General features: G+C 38.7%; 1 protein-coding gene across 5 annotated transcripts in view; it reads left to right on the top strand.

Annotated features, from left to right (window-relative positions):
* Positions 1-736: 736 nt before the first annotated feature.
* The window catches only part of Phka1 (phosphorylase kinase regulatory subunit alpha 1), a 148,372-nt gene continuing 122,793 nt past the window's right edge, over positions 737-26,315 (top strand). For all 5 annotated transcript variants that reach the window (XR_005283834.1, XM_038316258.2, XM_038316257.2 and 2 more), the window contains exons 1-5: positions 737-1,107; positions 2,559-2,717; positions 5,597-5,644; positions 7,574-7,742; positions 13,479-13,561. Coding sequence is in view for 4 of the 5 variants with exons in the window: in XM_038316258.2 (XP_038172186.1) it covers positions 1,030-1,107; positions 2,559-2,717; positions 5,597-5,644; positions 7,574-7,742; positions 13,479-13,561 (537 nt within the window). In the remaining variant the exon portion in view is untranslated. The remainder of the gene's footprint in view (positions 1,108-2,558; positions 2,718-5,596; positions 5,645-7,573; positions 7,743-13,478; positions 13,562-26,315) is intronic.

Here is a 26,315-nt window from a genome sequence, read left to right as displayed (position 1 = left end):
AAGGTGGGGGGTGGGGACTGTAGAGCAAGGAAGCAAAGACCCTGGGGACTTCTTGCAGGAGGCAGATTCCCCAAGCCTGTCACAGTGTTCTTGGCAGCCTTTTCCCCTAACCCCTCTCCCGCTTTATTTTCAGTTGAATCTTTGTTGCCATGGCAACACTAGGGGTGGGGGAAGCCTGCCAAAGCAGGTACTCCACTGCCAGCTGTCCCACCAAGACCACCCTCGGTTGCTGCTCGCTCTTTGCCGTTCCCTGCCTGCAACACTCAAAGATCTCTAACTGCTTCTGCTTCTTCCTTCCCACGCCCAGGACTCGCGCGTCTCTGAGGAGGCAATAACCCCCCGGGGAGCTCTCTTTTGTTTGGTTTCAGAGTTTAATCCGACTTTTTTTTTTTTCTTTTTGTCAAAGATCCGGAAATCGAACCGCTCAGCCCTTGAGCGCAAATGCGCGTCGTCTCTCCTTTCACTTTTCAAGTTCCCGTGGGTTCCTAAAACTAGTCCCTCAGAAGTGAGAGCAACAGCCTGTGCACACAACAGGCGTGCAAAATTAAAATAGTCACTTGGAGTGTTTCGAAAATAACTTCAGGAGAGCACATTGCCTACGGCGACACATTCTGGGCGGAAGGCCACCCCCCTCCCCCCGTGCGCCCCAGCGGCCAGCCCGTGGGCGCAGCGCGCAGCTGCAAGACCCACGCCCCGCCCCCGCGTGCTCGCCAGGGGAGGCGGGGCCGCGGCCGCTGACCCGCCGCTGTTGCCAGCCTGGAGGCTCAGGGCTGCTGAGGTCTAACTCAGTCCAACGGAGGATGCCGATTGGGCTCCCAGGGGTCACGGAAGATTGAGTGGAGACCGGAGGCGTTGCGAGTTGAAGCCTAGACCACGGGAAGCTGAGCCGCCACCTAAAGCGGATTCCGAGGCCGCTGGAGCGGGGCGCCGCGCTGGAACCGTCGGCCAAGCGGGCACTCCGAAGGTTTCCAAAGGCCTGGTGCCCAAGCTTCCCCCGAGTGTGGACTGGGGGATTAGGGACTTGACGGGATGAGGAGTCGGAGTAACTCAGGGGTCCGCCTGGACGGGTATGCTCGGCTGGTGCATCACACCATCCTGTGCCATCAGGTAAGAGAGTAAGCAAGGGCGAAGTGTGAGCTGTTGGACACTGACCCTGGGTGAACCCTCGAAAGCATTTGTCTGTGGGGAGGCCCTAAAAGATCCTGCAGGAAAGTTACAGGTTGAACCTGAGGAAGAACCAAAGTGTGGCATGAATAACCACAACTCCCACCCCTCTGCAGTAATTCCAGAGTAGTGGTTTCTGAGCTCAGAGGTAACCACCCGCTTCCCCACACCCCCATCTACAGGTGGGTACCAGGAGCAGAGTTGCAAGAGGTGATAACACTTGTTTACTGACACCCTCACCCCAGGTTTCTGCTATCTACTTCTACTCCCCTCAAAGATGTGGGAGAACATTTAGGCATCCTAAGAAACCTTAGACTATTGCGAAGGTCAGGGCACTTTGTGTATACTTTTGTTTAAATAGTTTTGCTCCATGGCTTAGGCTGGCCTTGAACTTGGAAGCCACAGCCTCCTGAGTTTGGATAACAGATCATAAACCAGTGGGTTTTTGTTGTTGTTTGTTTCCTAAGTTGTTTTTGTTTTGTTTGTTTGCTGGAGACAGGATTTAACCGTGTAACCCAGGCTGACCTTAATCCTCCTGCTTCAGCCTCTCAGTGCTGGAATTACAGGTATGCACCACTGCACCTGGCTAATGTATACTGTTTGGAGTTGTTTGGTTTGTTTTTGAAACCAAGTCTTACTCTGTAGCCCATGATGCACAGAAACTCAGTATGTAGCCAAGGCTGGCCTTGAAGTAGCATCAGTCTTCCTGCTCAGTCTCTCCAGCCAAGAAATTATAGGCATAAGGCACCACACCTGACTGTATATATTTCTAAATATATTTTTTACTCCTTTACTTCATTCGTAGTTGAATTTAACTCAAAAATTACATTTAAAAAATGCTTTTAGCAATTCTTAGTAATACATTTGATAATACCTTTAATAGTGCCTTTATTTTAATAATACCCACATTTGGATTTGTAAGCCTCCAACGGGCTCTTTCTCAGTCTTAAGATAGCACACGGAAAGAGAACAAGCTTTCTGTTACAAAACAAGACAAGTATGTTCTGCAAAACTGATTAACATCAGTAGCACACTGACTATTCCATAGTACTTGAATTGTATACCTGAAATTTGCTGAAAGAGTAAATCCCACCACATCCAAGTGTGGTGATGGCACATTAGCTTGATTGCGCTAGTCAGTTCACAATAGATTCATGTATGTGTCAAATTAACCTGTTGCATACTGTAAATCTGTATAATTTTTATTGTCAGTTATATCTCAGTAAAGCTGGGGGATAATGTCTGCCTGAAATTGGTAGGAAAAAAAAAGTTCTAAAACTCAAGAATGAGGAAGTAGGAGAAAGACTAAGATTTCCAAATAAAATATTCCATAGATTATGTTTCCTTTTACACTCTGAGGTTAGCTGCCTGTCCTCTCTTGGTTGATCTTGCAGAATCCAGTGACAGGATTGCTTCCAGCCAGCTATGATCAGAAAGATGCCTGGGTCCGAGATAATGTGTATAGCATCTTGGCTGTGTGGGGTTTGGGCTTGGCATATCGGAAAAACGCAGACCGTGATGAGGACAAGGCGAAGGCCTATGAGCTGGAGCAGGTAATCAAAACAGAATCACATAGAGATGTGGAGCTATGTGTGGTTGTGGTAGGTATTACAGTGGAAACTTGAAACTTGCAGATTCAAGGAAAGGGGTGCAGTATATTCACTACTTTTCAAAATCCTACCTGGATAGTCCTAAAGTTAATAATCCTCTAAGTGTATTTTCAGCTTCCACCATTTTATTTTCATTGAGAAGACTATTTGGGAACAGATAAGTACTATTTTACTTATTTTTGAAAAATAATTGTGGTATTTATATATGCATAACTGGCACAAATCAACAGGCCTTCCTCATCAGACAGAAGTATGACTTTGTTGATTGTTATAGGTATGATCACTATTTTAGAGAGCCTGTTGCCTGCCTCAGGACAAATTGAAAGTCAGCATCAGGAGATGATTTTAGGCCAACTTTTAAGGCACCTTTCCCTCAGTAAATTAGCATCCTTTAAGGAACTTCTGAGCACAAACAGAACTACATCCTCTCAGGTGTCTAAAAGAGCAATAATTTGGCATTGTTTGGATTCCATAAAACCTGTAATGATAAAGTACTCTGCTATTTTAGTTTTAAGTATGTGTGGATCTGTTGCCATTAGAGAGGAGCCTTACCAGACCAGCCATTTTCTCCTGTCGTTTCCCTTGAACTCCATTTGTGATCTGTAAGTCAGGATATTGGGATTTGGTATTTTTAAGAGCAGCAATATAATCAGAAGTTGTGGTTGCCGGCAGTGGGACAAGTCTTACTGTATTGCCAATAGCAATAGCAGGCATTTGTGTAATTCTAGCCATTTCTGAGAGACACAAAAATGGGTGGAATTTTTGCTCTAGCCTAGGAAGTACAGACTTTTTGTAGAAATAATGCCATAATAGAAATTTGGAAAATGTAGGAATATATTTTTTAAAACCCCTAGTCCTGCATCCTACTCTGAATATTTTGGTATTGTGATATTTTAGTACTTTGGTAGCTTGTTCCTTATATTGATTGCTATAAATTAATATCAGCAGAACTGTAAATACATGCCTGATATAATTTGATCAAAGCATTTCAAGATTATTAGAATAAATCTGTTGTCGCATCATAATGCTGATTTGGTTTCTTTCCTTATTTGACCCAAGTGGAAAAATGAGGAAAAAGCTGAATTTCTTTTAGTGTTCTGTTATATGACCTTTCACATAGCTGAAAATATTTTTATATCACCATATTAGTAACTTTAGAATGTTTCAGTATATTATGGAAATGGGAAATAGCTTCAGAAAAGCTTTTGTGGGAATTCTAAATTTTATATGGACTTGTTTAAAGAATCAAAACAAATTTGATTATTAGGTCTGATGTTTTAAAAACTTATGTCAGCATTAATTTAGAAACCTACCCATCTTTGTAAAGGGTCAGATGGTCAATATTTTTGGCATATAGTTCACTTGTCTCTAATTACTCTGCTCTGTAGGTATAACAGAAAAGAACCAAAGATGATATGTAAAGAATTAGCATGGCGATATTCCAACAATTTTATATACAGAAACAGTGATGGGTTGGGTTTGTCCCTGGCCCAAATGAGTAATCTAAACTCTGACCGTACATTGGAATTGCTTGGAAAGCTTTTCAGAGATATCCTTACTGGACCTTACTTTAAAACAATTTGAGATTCTAATATAGACAGATCTAATAATGTGTCTAGATAATAACTGACCTATAACTAGTAAATGAGCATAGATTAAATCCAATACATCCATGGATTAAATTTCTACCTACTGCCAACTTAACATTACTGTATAGATTTCCCCCAGAACTGTGTTAAACATTTATACTCTTTGTTTAGCTTCTCTCTCATAAAATTTAAGAATAGACGAGAATTGTGGATGAGAAGAAATGGGTTTAACTAACTTCTATATTCTATATTGGAAATGGAATTATACATAAGTATGCTTTTAAAGATGTCCCCTTTCTTGGGCATATAGATATAATATCATAGTTATAAAAATAAATACTCAGGTAAATCAAGGTCTCTCTTTGGCTGCTTCCACTTCTGATTATTTTAGTCTCTTGTTTCCTCTCTCATCTTTTTTTTCATGGCTTTTCTATTACCTTTATCCAAATCTGTTCCTTTAACTCTGATCTTACTTGAGATCCAAACTCGAGTTTTCATTTGTCTTCCTTGTTTTCCCTGTGTACCCTGCGGCTCTTCAAACCGTGTGCTTGAAAACCCAGCCAGTGCTGGACCAAACAGTAGTGAATGGTCACTCTTTCTCTTAAAGGTGGCCTCATTTTCTGAGCACCCTCACAGTATTACTTTAAAAAATTGCTCATAGTATGATCTGTGGGACACAAGGCCAATTTAGGATCTTCTAGATTGTGAAACAGAAAGCTTTGTAGAGAATTGGAGGAGCTATTCTATGCTGATAATGTTCTAAAACATACTCGCTTCTCATGCCAGGCATGCATGTGAGCTGTATATACAAATATACAAATAATCAAAATACCCATACATATAAAATGAAAAAATCTTTAAAAAATAAAATGGAAAAATTTCAAAGATGCTATGGAGACTGTAGTGTATATACTAGAGGATCTTTGGAACCATGTGAGTTGACTTGTTCCTTTTCTCTAGCTGGAGTCTTCCCTGTTCGATGATTGCCTTATTTTTAGGTAAAACTGCCAAGCATATTATTATTTAAAATCCAAGGAATCATAACCTATGGCTTTTGATTTAATTTTTTTAGCTGCAATCTGTTCTGTGTACCTATAAAGTAAATGCCATGTAATTAGAACCCAGGATAGGGTTACTTGTTCTCCAAAGGTCATGTACTGACTAAAGTTGCTGAGTCAGTGTTCTTGTAGCTCAGTATGTTTATAACGGCCTTGTTTCCATTTATTCCTGCAGAGTGTAGTGAAGTTAATGAGGGGACTGCTGCACTGCATGATCAGACAGGTATGGCAATGGTAACAACGCATAACAAGACAGTATCCTAACAACTTCCTAGTAATGCCTATAGCCTTTTTTCAGATTCACAAATAGTACACTCTAATTTTAGAAAGTTTGGAGCTCTCAGGTGGGATGTCACAGAGACTTACCACCCTATTACAATGGGAATATTCCCTTCCAGGGTTTTTCCTCCTTTACAAATAATTTTTTAAAACTGTTTAAACTCTTAGGTCCAGATCAGTTCTAGTAATAAATTTTTAGATTTTTAAAAGATAGCAAAATATACGTATCATATAATTTCTCATATCTTCAGTGGAAAGAAAAATACTCTACAATACAAAAAACATTTCTTGATAGGGAGTCATTCCTTTTACAGTAAATAAAATAAAGCGTGTACATAGCCCTATATTGATTTGAATTTAGTGTTTCCACCAGATGAGTTTTGATGTAAAATGTAATTATAAAAAATCAAAGTATTTTCAATTTTATGATTGGCATTCCCTGACATTGAGTGTAGCTGAATATTCTTTTGCATATGAATTGGAAATCTGCAGTCCCTTACTGGTGAATTACCTGCTAGAGCTTTACCTCCTTTTGTTGGCAGCTTATTTGTTTTTCGCCTACTGAGTTCTTGTACCTTAAGGATATTAGTCATTTGTCATATACATTGCAAATATTTTTACAGATATATTTTGAGTTTATGACATTTTCTCCACACAAACATATTTACATAAGAAACCTTTATTCTAGGATCTTAAAACATGTGCATATTTAATCTGACTTAACTTTGTGAAAGTAGAAGGAAATCAATGCTCAACTTCTAAACTTATCTACAAATGACTTTTCAATGTATATACAATTAATTGTTGTATATATCTCTTTACTAGTTTGTTCACAGATATCATTTTTCTTTCTGTCTTTTCTGCTTCATTTGTATTTCAGATATGTATACTTTCTATCTTATTAAGTAGGTATAGTCACACATTTCATGAACATATTTAAGATGTCCTGGTTATTATACATCAGAGGCATAAATAATCACAAATACACTTCAGGAATTAGGTCAGGAACTATTGCCTTTTACCCAAGGTTTCCTGTCTGGACTTTTGTGCTCCCCCACCCCACCCCTGCTCACTCACTCAAAAGGCTCCCCCTGTTCTGTGTTTGTGTGTGTGTGTGCGTGTGTTACAAATTGAACCCAGGACCTTATGTATCCTCAGAACACGTTATCACTAAACTTATACCCCAGCTCCCAATGGTTTTCTTCTAATTTGTTATTTCAGCTTCCTATAATACTATTTCTCTGAGACTCTGTATGGTTCTCATTAACTCTTCTCATGGCATCTTCAAAACTTAGAGAGATGGCTCAGTGGTTAAGAGCACATTTTGCTCTTGCAGAAGACCTGAACAAAGAGCACCTCTTGCAGAGGACCTGAGTTTGGTTCCCAACATCCATGTTGGATGGCTCACAACTGCCTGTATCTTCAGCTCCAAGGAATCTCATGCCCTTTTCTGGCCTTTGGGGGTATCTACACTTATAAACTACCATGTACACACATATAATAAAAATATCCTCTTTCAATGTATCTGTAGATTTCTACTTTAATTTTAGGAACAAATGTGTAACACTGGGTTATCTTACTAGAGTGTTAATACATTTGAACTTCCAGTTTCTCTACAATATGACAAAGCAACCATTTGAAAAGCATAGAAGAGAGGCAATGAACAGGAAATAGCTGTTTTGACCATTTGTTGTTTTTTATTAAAAGTAACACATTTTCTTAGTGTAGCAGAAAATAGATAAGTGTGTATTTTAAATATTCACTCAGGGTTAGGCTTAGGGGATGTGGAGTGTAGTGGTATATGCCATAGCACTACAGATATAGCGTATGGGCTGACTTTCTAACTATCTTTCTTATGCTGTTTTCTCTTCAGGTGGATAAAGTAGAGTCCTTCAAGTATAGTCAGAGTACGAAGGATAGCCTCCATGCCAAGTACAACACCAAAACTTGTGCCACTGTAGTGGGTGATGACCAGTGGGGACACCTGCAGTTGGATGCTACTTCTGTGTACCTACTCTTTCTAGCACAAATGACTGCCTCAGGTCAGTACAAGGAGAGAATTACTGCATGCCCCTGGGCTTGGAGCATCTGCTCTGGTTCTTTTGGCTTCTCTGTAGGTATTGGCCAGAAAATAAAATATCTCTTTATAGTACTCAAATAAGTACCTTATAAATAATGGAATTTTGTGAGTTTTATACAGCTAGAGACGTTTTTTGAGGTCTAGGCAATATTTTATTGAGAAATAAATTTGCAGTACTAATTAATACTCTTTAAAAACAGGCACCTGAAATTCTTGACTAGATCTTTAGAAAGGCATTTTTATTATTTATTAATTCTCAGATGCCAGGATATAGGTGGGAAGGTTGAAGGTTTTTTTCTTATTTTCATACTATATAGTAATATGCCTGTGATTAGTGTAGCTGTAGAAACATCTACTATATATACTCATTGTGAGTATGATCTGAATCTAAATGTATGTTTTGTTAAACAATATTCTATATAAATAGTTTGTGATTATATTTTGATGCTTGATATGTAGAAGAAAATTATAAGTAATATAGTAGCTCACATTTGTCTATAATTCTAACACTTAGGAGGCAGATGCAGAAGGATTGTTGTAAGTTCTTGGCCAGCCCTGGTCTATATAACAACTTCTAGGCCAGTCAAAGCTATATGTGAGATCCTGTCTCAAAACAAACAAACAATATAGTTTCCTTTATAGATGTAAAACTAAAAATGGAAGTAATCCTATTATATCCAGTACCTAAAAAACTCTTTAATTTTTCTTCCAGAACACATGGCCTGGAGTCTGAATAACCTTTCTGTGAAACTATAAATTAACTATCCAATTAGTTTTCTTTCAGATGAGAAATTTCTTCCAGAATAAATATAATTTGTTCTATTTCTTTAAATAGAATGGCAGTTATAATTCATTTTGAATAATATTTTAATGCCAACTCTGGGAGCTGTTTATTTTATTGTTTCAGTATTTTGGGGGTTTTGTGGGGGTTTTTTGAGACAGGGTTTCTCTGTGTAGCCCTGGCTGTACTGGAATTTGCTTTGTAGACCAGGCTGACCTCAAACTCAGAGATCCACCTGCCTCTGCCTCCTGAGTGCTGGTATTAAAGGTGTTTTCTATCACTGCCTAGCTTAAAAAAAACAAAGCAGGCACTAGATATTCCTGATGGTTTTAAATGTGATTCCCCCAGATAGAAAGAGAGATACATTAAAAAGCTTCATGAGATTCATTAAACAAATGTTTATTGACTCCTAACTTAATTTTCAATTCAATTAGCTGACCTTGATAGGTGCTTGTAACAAAGTGGATATTATTTGATTAAGTCTTTGAGAAATAAGATTCAATAAATCAAAATTTACATTTCAGAAGGGGAAGGGACTAATAATAAGTATATAGGACAGAAATTTGAAAGACACTTGTCATCAAGGTAAGGCTAGATGTCTAGCTAGAAGGTTAGGGCTAGCTATTTGAGGACTTGTATAGCATGCTAAATAGTTTGAAATTATAGTCTGCAATCAGTAGAGAACCATTCAGTGTAGATAATCAAGGGACGTTAAGGTGGTTCATTCTACTACCAAGAAGATAGATTGGGTGAGGTATATTGAAGAAGGGACCAAAGGGACCAAATTAAGATGGAGGACTAATAAAGAGGTTAGTGAAATACTCTGACAAGAAATGATACAAATTTTGAGTAATGCATTTGAATTGAAATTAAAAAGGAATTTTGTTAGATATAATTGGTGAAAAGAATATGAAAATCTTCATAAAGTATTTGCAGCATTTTGAATTCTTGAAGATAGATTTAGATAGAATTTTATTGCAGCTTATAGAACAATAGCATGAAGAGCTCCATAGACTCCAGTAAAACAGCCAAAAATGCTGAAAATTTAAGAACAGTCCAACCCTTTGAAGCCATTGGAAATTTTCCAAAAGGACATACAGTAAGTCAAGAAACACTCCAGGAAATGTAATTATTTAGGGCAGTGAGGTACTGTGGTATCTGTTCTCAATCCCTTTCCTATCCCAACCCAGGAAAATAGAAACACTAACTGAGGTGGCTATAACCGGAACACAAGGCCTCCTCTCTCCTAAGATAAAAGTACAGTAGTTTTCAACTTGCCTAATGCTGTGACCCTTTAATGCAGTTCCTCAGGTTGTGGTGACCCCCAACCATACAATTATTTTTATTGCTACTTCATAACTCTAATTCTGATACTATTATGAATTGTAATGTAAATATTTTTGGAGCTAGAGTTTTGCCAAAGGAGTCGCAACTTACAGGTTGAGAACTGTTGCTCTAGTTTAAGGTACCTGATTCTCCTTCAGAAAATAGGCTGGCATCATTTATCATTCTCCCAAGCTCTGTATTGCAGAAGCCCTAGTTCAGGCAAGTACAGCTTGGGGTCCTCTATACCCCCAGACACTAGTGAAGTAGGATCTACCTTAGAAGAGCAGAGTAAGAATACTAGGTCACCTACCTCTTGATCGGGTCAACCATCCTGCACTGGAATATGCAAGCTGGGATGATCAGAAGCTACAACTCCTGTCCAGAGCTTAGTGTGAAAACAGAAGTGCCATTGCAAAGGAAGTGGACTGTTGTGCTTACCATCAGTGCTGGAGCACGGGCACAGAAATTCTCATGGATGGTAGAAACAAACTGTAAGAGCAAAGCCCTATAGCTCTTCTTAAGAAAACTAACTTTTTCAAGAAAGTTTAGGAGAGTTCAATGCAGATTTTGGTTCTTACTAATTAACATGAAGAGCTAGACAGACAATTCAGCAGTTAAGAGTATTAGCTGTTCTTCCAGAGGATCTGACTCAATTCTTAGCACCTACGTGATGGCTCACACCCATCTGTAACTCCATTTCGAGGAGATTTGATGCCTTCTTCTGGCCTCCACAGGCACTACATGCATATTGTGCACCCATGCTGGCAAAACCCACACACATCAAAGTAAGTCTTTGGAAAAACATGTCGAAATAATTAAGATGAAGTTAATTGTTCAGTAACAGCAAAAAAACTAAAAGACAGATTAGCTAGAAATTTAACAAATCCAAAGAATGCTAAGGAGTGCTTCTATGTGTTAGAATAATTATCATAGACTTGACTTAAAGACTGTACCAGAAAGGGCCTGAGTTTAATTGTTTAAAACGATGGAGCAGTTTATGTTTGGGGATTCTACAAAACAATAGAGTGGTCAGTTGAAGTCAGTGGTGGGGGATTACCTTTATACCAACAGAGGTAGATATCTACCAGATTTTGGAAAAAGATAGTTAACTAGCTCCTCTTCCCAATAGCAACATTGTCTTCTAAGTGTGACAATGCATGTTGCCAAGGCTATATCTTCTGAGGACTACCAGATGCTGCATGCCATGGGGAAATAGATTTTACTGAAATAGTTTAGTCAAATCCCTAAATAAACAAAAACAATCCCCAGAAAGGAGAGTATCAGGTCCTGGGATTCTAACAACACACTTTCTAACAATACCCAGTTTTTAACCTAAAAATTTAGACATAAGGCAGCAAGAAAATAGGAGACAGAGGCAGAAGGATTATGAATTAGAGGCTACCTGGAATACATAGCAAGGCCCTGTCTGAGAAAGAAAGGGGGAAGAGGGAAAGAGAGACAAGGCTGAATAGTTATTGGAAAAGAGAGGGAACATGGAGGGCTGTAGGTGGTAGAGCACACCTGTAATCCCCACACTTGCGAAATGGAGACAAGAGGATTGGGAGTTCAAGGCTATGCTCACTGTACAGTGAGTTCAATATGATATTAGGATATATGAGGATCTTTTCCCAAGAAAAAGAGAAAGAAGAGAAGGAAGGAAGAAAAAAATAAAACAGGAGGGAAAGTTCTCTTGGATATAATACCAAAAGCATAAACAGCTAAAGAAAATATATTAATTGATATTTACCAAAATTAACATGTTTCCAATGACCCATTCAAGAAAGTAAAAGATAATCTACTTACAGTATGATGTCCATTTTGGTCCTAGCACTTGGGAGGTGTATGTAGGAGGATCCAGAGTTGAGGGTCATGCTCAACTATTAGCAAATTCGCTGCTAACCCATGAGACCCCATTAAAAATGCTGTGTGCTCTCTCTCTCATATGTATGTATGTATGTATGTATGTACGTATGTGTATATGTATGTACATATGGATGTATTTCTGTCATGTGTGAGTAAAAGGAACCTATACATATAAAATAAAATATTTGCAAATCATATATAAACAATTTGTATCTAGTATAAAGAATTATCACAACTCATTATTTAGAAGAATAATAACATAATAAAGTCAGGTGTGGTGGGGTAGTACATGCTTCTAAACCTAATAGTTGGAAGGTAAAAACATGGGGGTCTCATGTTTGAGGCTATATGAAAGCCCTATCTCAAAACAAAAGAGAAAGAGAAAAGAAAAAACCAATAGCCTCCTATATAATGGCTGGAGTGGACTGGAAAGATGAATCAGTATTTAATAGCACTTGTTGCTCTTCCTGAGGACCTGAGTTTAATTCTTAGCACACATATGGTAGCTAACAACCATCTCTAACTTTAGTTTCAGCCAATCTGACACCTTCCTCTGGACCCTATGGACATAGCATACATATAGTACACAGACATACATGCAGGCAAAGGCACTCAACACACATAAATAAACGCTCAAAAAAATTTAAAAGTGGCTAGAGGATTTGAATTGATTTTTCTTTAAAGAATATGTATAAATAAGCACTAAGTACACGAAAAGATGCTGTGCATCATCAATCAGTAGAGAAATGTGGACCTAAATAACTGTAAGAACCACTTCAACCCCTCCAGAATAACAGTAATCAAGACAGATAAAACGTGCTGCTGAAGATACGGAGAAATTGGAACCCCCATCCACTGCTCTGAGAAGTACAAAATGAGGGCAAAGGAGATGTCTCAGCAGATAAAAGTGCTTGGTACTAAGCCTGACAACCTGAATGCAATCCCTAGACCCATATGGTAGAATTTGAGAAGCAACTCCCCTCAAATTGTCCTCTGAACTCCCTGTGTACTATGGCATGCACACACACAAATGTAATTAAAAAACTTTAATAAAAATTATACAACCACTTTGGAGATCAGTCTAGTAATGCTTCAGAAACTTAAATATAGAGTTGCCATATACTCTAGCAGTTTCTCTCCTAAGTGGGTAGATCTTCAAGAAAAATGGCAACAGGTTCACACATAAAAGGTGTATACATAAATATAGCAGCAGTATTTATGATAGCTAAAATGTAAAAACAACCCAGTGTCCTTCACCTGATAATTACACAAGTAAGAGGTGGTACATCCACACAATTGAATATTTTTTGCAATAAAAGAAGTACTGATGCATTTTACAACACAAAGGGACCTTCAAAATACTGTGGTCAACAAATACTGACATAAAGCCTGCAGATGATACACTTCCATTTATATGAATGTCTAGTGAGTAAAGAATTGTTTTTTTGGTGATGAACATATCCCAAAATTGATTGTAGTGATGGATATATACTGTACACACAACAAAAGACTATTATACTATATATTTGGTATCAATGAGCTGTATGATAGACTATCTCAGTAAAAATGTTTATAAACATATGGAGAAGAACAGTATAAGCCAGTTATGCTGGACAGGTAGGTACAAGTCAATTGAAGTGAAGTTGATTTAAGCTGAGTTCACTAATTCACCTCTACTTCTGAGGCCCTGAAGTGATAACTGACCAACTCTTTATCTTTTTCCCTTAGGATTGCATATTATCCACAGCCTAGATGAAGTCAATTTTATACAGAACCTTGTGTTTTACATTGAAGCTGCATATAAAACTGCTGTAAGTATTTATTTTAGAACGAACTTAAAGAATGGTTTTTGTTTTTAATATACTGAATAACACATTTCTTCTTATAATGGTGAATCTTATCATAAACTAATCATAAAGGCTCCTTACAAAATCACTTTCAGTTTCTTTACTAAGATCCTCGTTCCCCTGCTTGCACTTTTACCAATGCATTAGAGATGAAGAGGGTCCAGATTCTGTGCTTTCATTTTTTTCAAATTCCATATATCATGGTGTGTACTTGGCAATCTAAGACTAAATTGTAGTCATTTTATTATATTATTATTTTAATATATTTTATTAGAGCATCTCTAGTCCAGGATGGTCCTGAACTCACTACATGAAGGTGATCTTAAACTTATGATTCTTCTGCCTCTGCTGCCTAAGTGTGTTTGAGCTACTATGACCAGTTTTATGTGGTGCTAGGATTTGAGCCTTAGGCAAGGATTCTTCCAACTGATCTATCTATATCCACAGACACTAATGGTCTTATTTTAATTGAAATATTAAGAAGAAAGCATGATTACTGAGTGATGTTATAGGCCACTTGGCTGCATATAAAATTTATTCATATGTTTATTGTTGGTATATTGATTTAGAATCTATTATACAAAGTATTTTCCTTTTAAAATACCATAAGAAGTAGGTTCATATTAAATCATCATCTATAATATTTTCTTGCATAAACTGTTGTGTTAGACACTTCAGAAATATGTTTTTCCTTTAGGCTAATATGAAATTTTTATTCTATTCATAATCTCCCAAACCTCAAATAATCTAAATGTCGTCAATAGGTAAATGAGTAAACATATTATAGTATGTCCATGAAAGGTAATATTGTTCAACAATAGAAAAGAATGAACTATCAACCCATACAAAAACATAAATATACCTAAAAAGCATTATACTTAGTAGAAGTTTAATAGATATCAACTGAACTCAGCATAACAAGATGAAATAAGACATAAGTCATATCAAGACTTGATGAGGCAATCTAGTAGGAGGAAAAAGTCCCAGAGCACGCAAAAGAGTCATAGACACCCCCCACTGCCATTTTTAGGAGTCCAAGATAAACCCCAAGCTAAAGAACCACAGCATGTATGCAGATGGCCTGATGCAGACAATTCATTCAGGCTCCCCAGTTGCTGGTTCAGTCTCTGTGTGTACCTATGATCCCCTGTTTAGTTAACTGATTATGTGGTCTGTGTTCTTGCGGTATCCTTGATTCCTATGGCATAGTTGAACTTTTCTGTCCCATCAACCTGCTCCTCAATAACCACAAAGAGGCTTAATATTAATTATAAATGCTCAACCAATAGCTCAAGCTTGTTTCTAGCTAACTTATACATTTTAAATTAACCCATTTATATTAATTTACATTCTAAAATGTGGCCTTCTCTTTTATCTTACACCTCCTTCTTGTTAGGCAAAAGCTGCTCGTTCATTTCCCAGACACCCAGACTCCCAATATAATCACACAGAAATCTGTATTAATTAAAACACTGCTTGACCCATCACTTGGGTGCATTGCTAGCTAGCTCTTATATCCTAAACTAATCCATCTTCATTAATCTGTGTACCACCATATGGCTATAGCTTGTTGGGTATAGTTCTGTCTGGCTTCTGTCTCCAGTAGGGCTACATGGCTTCTCTTCGACTCTGCCTTCTTTTCCCAGCATTCAGGTTAGTTTCCCCACCTAGCTCTATTCTGCTAAGCCACTGGTCAAAACAACTTTATTCATTAACCAATAAAAGCATCACAAATACAGAAGGACTTTCCACACCATTTCCCATTTTCTGCCACAGCTACGTGGCAATAAACAGATGAATAGGATGGGTTAATTTAAGATATAAGAGTTATCCAGAAATACACTTAAGCTATTGGCCAAACAGTATTGCAAATAATATAATTTCTGTGTGATTGTTTTGGGAGTCTGGGCCGCTGGAAAACAAACAAGTGGCCTCCCCCAACAACAAATTGGCACCAGCGTGGCCAACTAAATCCACTTAAAAACCTAGCAGAGCTTAAAAAGGAATTCTGGACACAAAAAACCCCAAGAGTTTAATGCAGCTTCTTCTGCAGTTTGCTGATAGAAAGCAGAGACGTGGCTCCTTTAAGAGGTTTCCTGACTCAGTTTTAGCAGTAAAAACTGCAAGATTTCTTTAAAAAATGGTGGCTTCCTGGTTCACCAGTACAAACAGCTCTGACTCTGTTGGGAGGTCCGGCTATGGAACATTCATTTTTTTATTTTTTATTTTTCTGTTATGTTCTTGGTGGCAGATTGATGACCAAAGATTTCAGAGTTCATCCACGTCATTGCTCTTAAAGCAGAATGTCTTTGATGATTTTTTTTATTATTAAAAATTTCTGACTCCACCCCACCTCCCATTTACCTCCCCCTTCCCCCTCCACTCCCCCTGCCTCTCGTGCCCAAAGAGCAGTAAGGGTTCCCTGCCCTATGGGAAGTCCAATTTCCTCCCCCCTCCATCGAGGTCTAGGAAGGTGAGCATCCAAACAGGCTAGCCTCACCCCCAAAGCCAGTATATGTAGTAGGATCAAAATCCAGTGCCATTGGCCTTGGCTTCTCAGCAGCCCTCATTGTCCACCATGTTCAGGGAGTCCAGTTTTATCCCGTGCTTTTTCAGTCCCAGTCCAGCTGGCCTTGGTGAGCTCCGATTAGATCAGCCCCACCATCTCGGTGGGTGGGTGCAACCCTCGTGATCCTGACTTCCTTGCTCATGTTCTCCCTCCTTTTGCTCCTCATACGGACCTTGGGATCTCAGTCCGGTGTTCCAATGTGGGGCTCTGTCTCTATGTCCATCCATCGCCAGATGAAGTTTCTATGGTGATATGCAAGATATTCATCAGTATGGCTATAGGATCTGGCCATTTCAGGCTCCCTCTCCTCAGTTGCCCAAGTAACTAGCTGGGGGCATCTCACTGGATGCCTGGGAACCCCTCTAGAGGCAAGTCCCTTGACAACCCTAAAATGGCTCCCTTAGTTAAGATATGTGCTTCCCTGCTCCCATATCCACCCTTCCTATATCCCAAGCATCCCATTCCCCCAAGCTCTCCCCATCCTCCCCTTCACACTTTTCTCTCCCCATCTCCCCTTCCCCCATTCCAACCCGCCCCCAAGTTCCCAATTTTTGCCCAGCAATCTTATCTACTTCCAATATCCAGGAGGATAACTATATGTTTTTCTTTGGGTTCACCTTCTTATTATCTTCTCTAGGATCACGAATTATAGGCTCGATGTCCTTTATTTATGGCTAGAAACCGATTATGAGTGAGTACATCGCATGTTCATCTTTTTTGGGTCTGGGTTACCTCACTCAGAATAGTGTTTTCTGTTTCCATCCATTTGCATACAAAATTCCAGAGGTCATTGTTTTTTATCGCTGAGTAGTATTCTAATATGTATATATTCCAGTTTCTTCATCCATTCTTCCACTGAAGGGCATCTACGTTGTTTCCAGGTTCTAGCTATTACAAATGATGCTGCTGTGAACATAGTTGAACAAATGCTTTTGTAGCATGATTGGGCATCTCTTGGGTAAATTCCCAAGAGTAGAATTGCTGGGTCCTGGGGTAGGTTGATCCCGAATTTCCTGAGAAACTGCCACACTGCTTTCCAAAGTGGTTGCACAAGTTTGCATTCTCACAAGCAATGGATGAGTGTACCCCTTACCCCACAACCTCTCCAGCAAAGGTTATCATTGGTGTTTTTGATTTTAGCCAATCTGACAGGTGTAAGATGGTATCTCAAAGTTGTTTTGATTTGCATTTCCCTGATCGCTAAGGAGGTTGAGCAGGACCTTAAGTGTCTTTTGGCCATTTGAACTTCTTCTGTTGAGAATTCTCTATTCAGTTCAGAGCCCCATTTTTTAAATGGGTTCATTAGCATTTTAAAGTCTAGTCTCTTGAGTTCCTTATATATTTTAGAGATCAGACCTTTGTCAGTTGCTGGGTTGTTGAAGATCTTTTCCCAGTCAGTAGGCTGCCTTTGTGTCTTAGTGACAGTGTCCTTTGCTTTACAGAAGCTGCTCAGCTTCAGGAGGTCCCATTTATTCAATGTTGCCCTTAATGTCTGTGCTGCTGGGGTTATACATAGGAAATGGTCTCCTGTGCCCATGTTGTAGAGTACTTCCCACTTTCTCCTCTATCAGGCTCAGTGTGTTCAGATTAATATTGAGGTCTTTAATCCATTTGGACTTGAGTTTTATGCATGGTGATAGATATGGATCTACTTTCATTCTTCTACAGGTTGACATCCAGTTATGCCAGCATCATTTGTTGAAGATGCCCTCTTTCTTCCATTGTGTACTTTTGGCTCCTTTATCAAAAATCAGGTGTTCATAGGTTTGTGGGTTAAGATCCGGGTCTTCTATTCGATTCCATTGGTCGACTTCTCTGTTTTTATGCCAATACCAAGCTATTTTCAATACTGTAGCTCTGTAATAGAGTTTGAAATCAAGGATGGTAATGCCTCCAGAAGTTCCTTTATTGTATAAGATTGTTTTGGCTATCCTGGGTTTCTTGTTTTTCCATATAAAGTTGATTATTGTCCTCTCAAGATCTGTGAAGAATTTTGATGGGACCTTGATGGGGATTGCATTGAATCTATAGATTGCCTTTGTTAGAATTGCCATTTTTACTATGTTGATCCTCCCAATCCACGAGCAAGGGAGATACTTCCATTTTCTGGTATCCTCTTCAATTTCTTTCTTCAATGACTTAAAGTTCTTGTAAAATAGATCTTTCACTTCCTTGGTTAGAGTTACCCCCAAGATATTTTATGCTATTTGTGGCTATCGTGAAAGGTGATACTTCTCTGATTTCCCTCTCTGCTTCCTTCCTTTGTGTATAGGAGGGCAACTGATTTTTTGGAGTTGATCTTGTATCCTGCCACATTACTGAAGGAGTTTATCAGCTGTATGAGTTCTTTGGTGGAGTTTTTGGGGTCGCTTATGTACACTATTATATCATCTGCAAATAACGAAAGTTTTTAACTTCTTCCTTTCCAATTCGAATTCCCTTGATCCCCTTATGTTGTTTATTACTATTGCTAGAACTTCAAGCACTATATTGAAGAGATAAGGAGAGAGTGGACAGCCTTGTCGTGTTCCTGAATTTAGTGGGATGGCCTTGAGTTTCTCTCTGTTTAATTTGATGTTAGCTGTCGGCTTGCTTAAATAGCCTTTATTATATTTAGGAATGATCCTTGTATCCCTAATCTCTCCAAGACCTTTATCATAAAGGGGTGTTGAATTTTGTCAAATGCTTTTTCAACATCTAACATTTTTCCTTCAGTTTATTTATATGATGGATTATATTGAAAGATTTTCGTATGTTGAACCAGCCCTGCATCTCTGGGATGAAGCCTACTTGATCGTAGTGGATCATTTTTTAAATGTGTTCTTGGATTCGGTTTGCTAGTATTTTATTGAGAATGTCGATGTTCATGAGTGAGATTGGCCTGTAATTCTCTTTCTTGGTTGAGTCTTTGTGTGGTTTAGGTATCAGGTTAACTGTAGCTTCATAAAAGGAATTTGACTCTTCTGTTTCTATATTATGAAATACATTAAGGAGTATAGACATTAGATCTTCTTGGAAGTTCTGGTAGAATTCTGCATAGAAACCATCAGGTCCTGGGCTTTTTTTGGTAGGGAGGTTTCTGATAACAGTTTCTGTTTCTTCGTGACTAACAGGACTATTTAGATTGTTCACCTGGTCCTGGTTTAACTTTGATATATGGTACTTATCTAAAAAAATGTCCATTTCTTTTACATTTTCCAATTTTGTGGCATACAGGCTTTTGTAGTAAGATCTAATGATTCTCTGAATTTCCTCTGTGTCTGTGGTTATGTTCCCCTTTTCATTTCTGATCTTATTAATTTGCGTGTTCTCTATCTACCGTTTGATTAGTTTGACTAGGGGTTTGTCAATCTTGTTGATTTTCTCCAAGAACCAGCTTTTTGTTTCATTGATTCTTTGGATTGTTTTCTGTGTTTCTATTTTGTTGATTTCTGCCCTCAGTTTGATTATTTCCAGTCTTCTACTTCTCCTAGGTGAGTCTGCTTCTTTATTTCTAGAGCTTTCAGGTGTGCTGTTAAGTCTCCAATGTGTGCTTTCTCCATTTTCTTTAAGTGGGCACTTAGTGCTATGAACTTTCCTCTTAGCACTGCTTTCATTGTGTTCCATAGGTTTGAGTATGTTGTGTCTTTATTTTCATTAAATTCAAGGAAGACTTTAATTTCTTTCTTTATTTCTTCCTTGACCCAGGTGTGGTTCAGTAGTTGACTGTTCAGTTTCCATGAGTTTGTAGGCTTTCTCGGGGTAGCATTGTTGTTGAATTCTAATTTTAATCCATGGTGATCCGATAAGATACAGGTGGTTACTAGTATTTTTTGTAACTGTGGAAGTTTGCTTTGTTACCAAGTATATGGTCAATTTTCGAAAAGGTTCCATGAGCCACAGAGAAGAAGGTATATTCTTTCCTATTTGGGTGGAATGCTCTATAGATGTCTGTTAAGACCATTTGGTTCATTACCTCCATTAAGTCTTTTAATTCTCTGTTAGGTTTCTGTCTGATTGACCTGTCCATTGGTGAGAGAGGAGTGTTGAAGTCTCCTACTATTAGTGTGTGTGGTTTGATGGCTGCCTTGAGTTCTAGTAATGTTTCTTTTACATAAGTGGGTGCTTTTATATTAGGGGCATTGATATTCAGGATTGAGACTTCATTCTGATGGATTTTTCCTGTTAGGAGTATAAAATGTCCCTTTCTATCTCTTCTGATTGATTTTAGTTTGAAGTCAACCTTGTTAGAAATTAGTATGGCCACACCCGCTTGTTTCTTAGGTCCATTTGCTTGATAAACCTTTTCCCAACTCTTTACTCTGAGTAGATTTCTGTCTTTGTGGTTGAGGTGTGTTTCTTGTAAACAGCAGAATGTTGGATCTTGTTTTCGTATCCAATCTCTTAGCCTGTGCCTTTTTATAGGTGAATTGAGTCCATTGATATTAAGTGATATTAATGACCAGTGGTTGTTAACTCCGGTAATTTTTTTTGTAGATTTTGCGTGTTTCCCTTCTTCTAGTTGTGCTGGTGAGGGGTCGCTAGATGTCTGAGTTATTGTGGGCATTGTTGGATTCCTTGGTTTGTGATTTTCCTTCTATTACTTTCTGTAAGGCTGGATTTGTGGATACATATTGTTTCAATTTGTTTTTATCCTGTAAAATTTTGTTTTCTCCATTTATAGTGAATGAAAGCTTGGCTGGGTGTAGTCGTCTGGGCTTGCATCCATGGTCTCTTAGTTTCTGCAAAATATCTATCCAGGACCTTCTGGCTTTCATGGTTTCCATAGAGAAGTCAGGTGTAAGTCTGATAGGTTTACCTTTATAAGTTACTTGACCTTTTTCCTTACAGCTCTTAATATTCTTTCTTTATTCTGTGTGTTTTGTGTTTTGATTATTATATGGCGAGGGGATTTTTTTTTTGATCCAGTCTATTTGGTGTTCTGTATGCTTCTTGAACTGTCATAGGAATATCTTTCTTTAGATTGGGAAAGTTTTCTTCTATAATTTTATTAAATATATTTTCTGGACTGTTGAGCTGTACTTCTTCTCCTTCTTCTACCCCTATTATTCTTAGGTTTGGTCTTTTTATTGTGTCCCAGATTTCCTGAATGTTTTGTGATGAGAATTTGATTTGCTGATTTCTTTGATCAGTGCATTTATTTTCTCTATGGTATCTTCAGAATCTGAGATTCTTTCTTCTATCTCTTGTATTCTGTTGGTTATGCTTGTTACTGTAGTCTCTGTTCGTTTACCTAGATTTTCCATATCCAGCTGGCCCTTGGTTTGTGTTTTCTTCCTTGCCTCCATTTCAGTTTTCAAGTCTTGTACTGTTTCCATTATCTGTTTGATTGTTTTTCCTTGGTTTCCTAGGATATCATTTACGGATTTACTCAATTCCTCAAACTTTTTGTTATTTTTCTCATCCATTTCTTTAAGGGAGTTTTTCACCTCCTTTTTAAGGGCCTCTATGACTTTCAAAAAGTCAAGGTTTTCTACTTCTTGATTGAGGTGTTCAAATCCTCCTGTTGTAAGATTGCTGGGTTCTCGTGATTTCATGTTATTTTTCAGATTGGAGGAATTCTTGCATTGGCGCCTGCCAATCTCTTCCTCCGAATGCTCCTCTATGGATCTTGTTTTACAGGATCAGGTGTCCTTGCTTGCCAAGGAACTGGCAGACAAAGGGCCTACCTTGCTGCAGGCAGGCTATTGAAACAAAGAAACTCCCACCCTCTGATTGCACTTCCTACCGGTCCCAGCGCCCTGATCAAGCTTAGCTGGACATGTTATGAACCCGAAGAGGGGAGGAAGAAGGGAGGGTTTTTCTGGATACAAGCTGTGTGGGGTAGGAAGAGAGAGGCAGTAGCCAGGGAGAGTAGCCCCAGCCGGAAGACCAGGAAGTGTAGGGTGTTGAGGAGAGGCTGTGCTCAGTCTCCCGGGCTGCTGCTGTGGAGTCAGGAACTCAGTCACCTCCTGGATGTATCTTCTGGTGCTGAGATCAGGTGTCCTTGCTTGCCAAGGAGCTCGCAGACAAAGGGCTATGCAACATTTAAAAGGGGTTTCTGAGCAGAGTGCTACAACTTGCTTAATGGCAACATAGATCTACTGTGTGCTTGAAAATGGGGCGGTGTGCATGGCTCTCAGAGGCAGCAAACATGTCTCAGCCATGTTGGACTGGGCAGGTCCAACAGGCAGGACTGCAGAGTTGGTCCTAGCCATGCCCACTTTAGCATTTAAAAAAAAGTGCTCCTGGTCAGAAAATAATTACAGATAAAAACAGATTCAGATAAAATGATATCTAAATGGGTCACAGTATTAGATAAATGTATGTAGGCTTGAGAGAGAGAGGGAAAAGAGTATAGACAGTTATAAACGGCTATAGACAGTCATAGGTTAAAGGAGTAAGGATAATAAAATATATATTAAACTGGTAGAAAAGGTAATAGAGCAAGAATAATAAGCCATGTAAAGATGGAATATACACGGAGAGTCTGGATTATGTATTTTATTGTGTTTTCTTTGAAGTTTTGACTGTGAAAGAGCCAAGTACAGAGAGACATTGTACAGACTGCTAAGCTTAAACACACACACACACACACACACACACACACATGTTTAGTAAACGTAGCTTGACTTCAAAATTTAGGTCTAAGGATATGTTGCTTTGGAAAAGAGGTTCTTCTTTTGTTTTCACAGAGGATGAGAACCTGTGGAATTCTTCCAAACTAATGTGGTTTGATGGAACAAGATCCCCCAAGAGGTCACTCTGAACACCCCCAAAAATTACTTTACCCCACAAAAAGCAGGAAGCAGTTTGGAGATAACTGTGACCAAATTCCCAAATATTGTTTATAAATGTTTGTTTACATTTAAATGGGGATATGATATTGAGATTAATACTTTGCATTAGTGTGGATCTTGGTTTATTGATACAAATTTAAGTACAATTTTGTTATATATATACATATATATGTATGTGTGTATATATATATATATATACACATATATTTCTGATCTTTATTCAGTTATTGTGTTTGTGCAGTGTAGTGAGGAGCTGCAGGCAGGCCTGTTTTTTATCCTGCCCAGCTCCCCGCATGGCTAGCTTTACATGTGAAATAATTGTATGGAAACTATATTCTTTTAAATACTGCCTGGCCCATTATTTTTAGCCTCTTATTCACATCTTGACTAACCCATATCAAATAATCTCTGTAACACCACAAAGTGGTGTCTTACCAGGAAAGATTTAGCATGTCTGACCTGGCGGCTGGCTTTATCGCATCTGGCTTCCTGAGGAGAGGCACAGCAGTCTGGCATGGCGATTTATCTCACTTAGGAGAGGCGTGGCATCTGACTGAGCCATCTACCTCACTTCCTTTTTCCTGTTCTGTTTACTCCACTCACCTAAGGGCTGGCCAAGGCAATTTCTTTATTAAAACAAAAGACCCTCCCATATCAGTGCAGCTCATTTTGTAATATATAATTAAGAAATATAGATTAATAGATAATCATCTATAATAGTCAAGCTTGTAGTCATGTTAGTTAGGCTTTCTAGATGTACAGAGATGTATCTCAGATGGATAGATATTCTTCAGATCTTTCAAGGACTATAGAATATGGCATTTAAAATGTTTTAAGAACTTAGAACTTTTCATGACATGAGACACATCTACTGGCAGTACCAATCTACTTCAAGAGGATGATGGGCATCAAAGAGGCTCCTCATGGAGTTTGTTAGCCATTTGGGCAAGAACCTGCTCTTGCCTGAACTACTTCATTGGACTTGCAGGACCCACAGAAAGATGACTACTGAAGCTTCCTTAAAAAGGTGAGACAGTCCTTTGTGGTTCCTGCTTTATGAAAGAGTCTGCTAGACATTCTGCAGAGCACAGAAGAAAGTGGCTGGCAAACTGCCAATATAGGTGGAACTGTCTTTGAAATTTCCTGCTTCATGGAAAACTCTGCTGGATACTATGGGCCAGTAGGCTGAAGATGGGTGCCCCAATGTTACAGAAGAACTTTGGGTAACTAACTGTTCAGGCAGCGAGATGTCTCTGTCAATTCTAGAGTTTTAGAAGTTGCTTACAATGCACTTCCTGTGTACTTAGGTAATAATATATCCTTCTGGACTCTTTGGTGGAGTTGAAGATTTTATAGTTATAGCTATAGTTTTCCTTAGTTATGATAAACAATAAAGTAGATATAAATATTTTAACTGTAATTCTTGCTTGATAACTCTTTTGTTATATGTAATCTTGCTATGTTAAAGTTAAAACCTTCCTTTTATTTAGACAGAAAAGGGGCAGTGATGTGGGAGGTGATGTATGCAGGCTGTGAATGTTTTATTGCCATTGGTTAATAAAGAAGAGAGATGCTTTTAACCATTTGCTTTGCATGGTAAAGCCAGGCTGACAGAGATATATATAAAGAGTAGGTGAAGTCAATGAGATGCCATGTAGCCACCAGTCAGACACGGACATTGAAACCTTGCTGGTAATCCATAGCCATGTGGCAATACACAGATGAATAGAAATGGGTTAATTTAAGATATAAGAGTTAGCCAGAAATATGCTTAAGCTATTGGCCAAACAGTATTGCAAATAATATAATTTCTGTGTGATTATATTGGGAGTCTGGATGGCTGGGAAACAAATAAGCGGCCTCCACATACATCCTGTTTCCTTTCCATGTCTGACTGGTGACTCCTCTAACTCTGCCCTTCTTCTTCCCAGTGTCCTTAATCTGGTTTTCCTGCCTAACCTTGTTCTGTCCAGCTATTGGCCAGTCAACTTCTTTATTAAACCAATCATAGCGACATACATTCACACAGTGTAAAGGAATATTACACACTCTGACTCCTTCCTCCGTCTCTACTGAAGAACTCTCTGAGCTCCACCTAATGTCTGGCTGTGGGTCTCTGTATCTGCTCCCATCAGCTGCTGGAGGAAGCCTCTTGGGCTAGACACTGATCATATGAGTATTGCAGAATGTCATTAGGAACATTTTTGTCATTTGTATTTGGTTCTATCCTAGGTCTCTGAGCCATCCAGTTTTCATGTTCTGGTCATCCAGGCAGTGGTATGGACTCCCTCTCATGGCATGTGCAACAAGTTAGATAGTTCATTGGTTGGCCACTCTTACAAGTTCTGTGAGGCCATAACCCCAGTACATCATGCAGGCAGGGCAAATTGTTTTATGGCTGGGTTGATGTCCCAGTCCCACCACTGGAAGCCTTGCCTAGTTACAGGCAATGGCTGGTTTAGGCCGCATACCCCCCATTACTAGAAGTCTTTGCTAGGGTCACCCTCATAGGTCCCAGGAAGTTTCAAGGGGGTACAAATTGGAATGGAAGAAGTCAAAGAATCAATATTTGCAAATGATACTAGAGTATACATAAGCAATCCCAAAAATTCTACCAGGGAACTCATACAGCTTATAAAGACCTTCAGCAAAATGGCTGGATATAAGATTAACTAAAAGAAAAATCAGTAGCCCTCCTACATACAAATAACAAACAGGCAATGCTTGTCTTTTTTAAATAAAATGTCTGTTCTATTGGTTATTTGTAATGCTCTTTGTTTCCATTTTATTTCTTCTCCCATCTTTATTATTTTTTCCATGATCTTTTATTATTTCTTCACATCTATTAAATTTTGAATTTTTTCTTGTACAAGACTTTGAGATTTCATCATTAACTTATTTATTTGGGATCTGATTATTTACTGTAAAGATTCATATAGCCATAAACCATTGAGACTGTAGCATAAAGATTTATTGAAAGATGTAAACAGAGACTGCTCATTTGTTTCAAGCCTCCCAGACCCAAATAATCACACAGGAAACTATATTAATTATAATACTGCTTAGCCTATTAGATCAAGCTTTTTATTATCTCTTACATCTTAACCCATTTCTATTAATCACACGAGGCTGTGGTCTACTAGTAAGGTTCTGGAGTCTGTCTCCTTCAGCAGCTACAGGGTGTCTCCTTGACTCCACCTATCCTCACCCTCTCCCTCTCCCTCTCCCTCTCCCTCTCTCTCTCTCTCTCTTTCTCTCTCTCTCTCTCTCTCTCTCCCTCTCTTTCTGTCTGTCTCTCTACACACACACACACACACACACACACACACAAAATGTTATGTTTGGATTTCCTGCCTAGCTTTATTCTGCT

This window comes from Arvicola amphibius, chromosome X, assembly GCF_903992535.2.
Source record: "Arvicola amphibius chromosome X, mArvAmp1.2, whole genome shotgun sequence".
In the NCBI taxonomy this organism is placed as follows: Eukaryota; Metazoa; Chordata; class Mammalia; order Rodentia; family Cricetidae; genus Arvicola; species Arvicola amphibius.
Note: the sequence above shows the minus strand (reverse complement) of the source record. Positions and strands in the feature narration are given on the sequence as shown.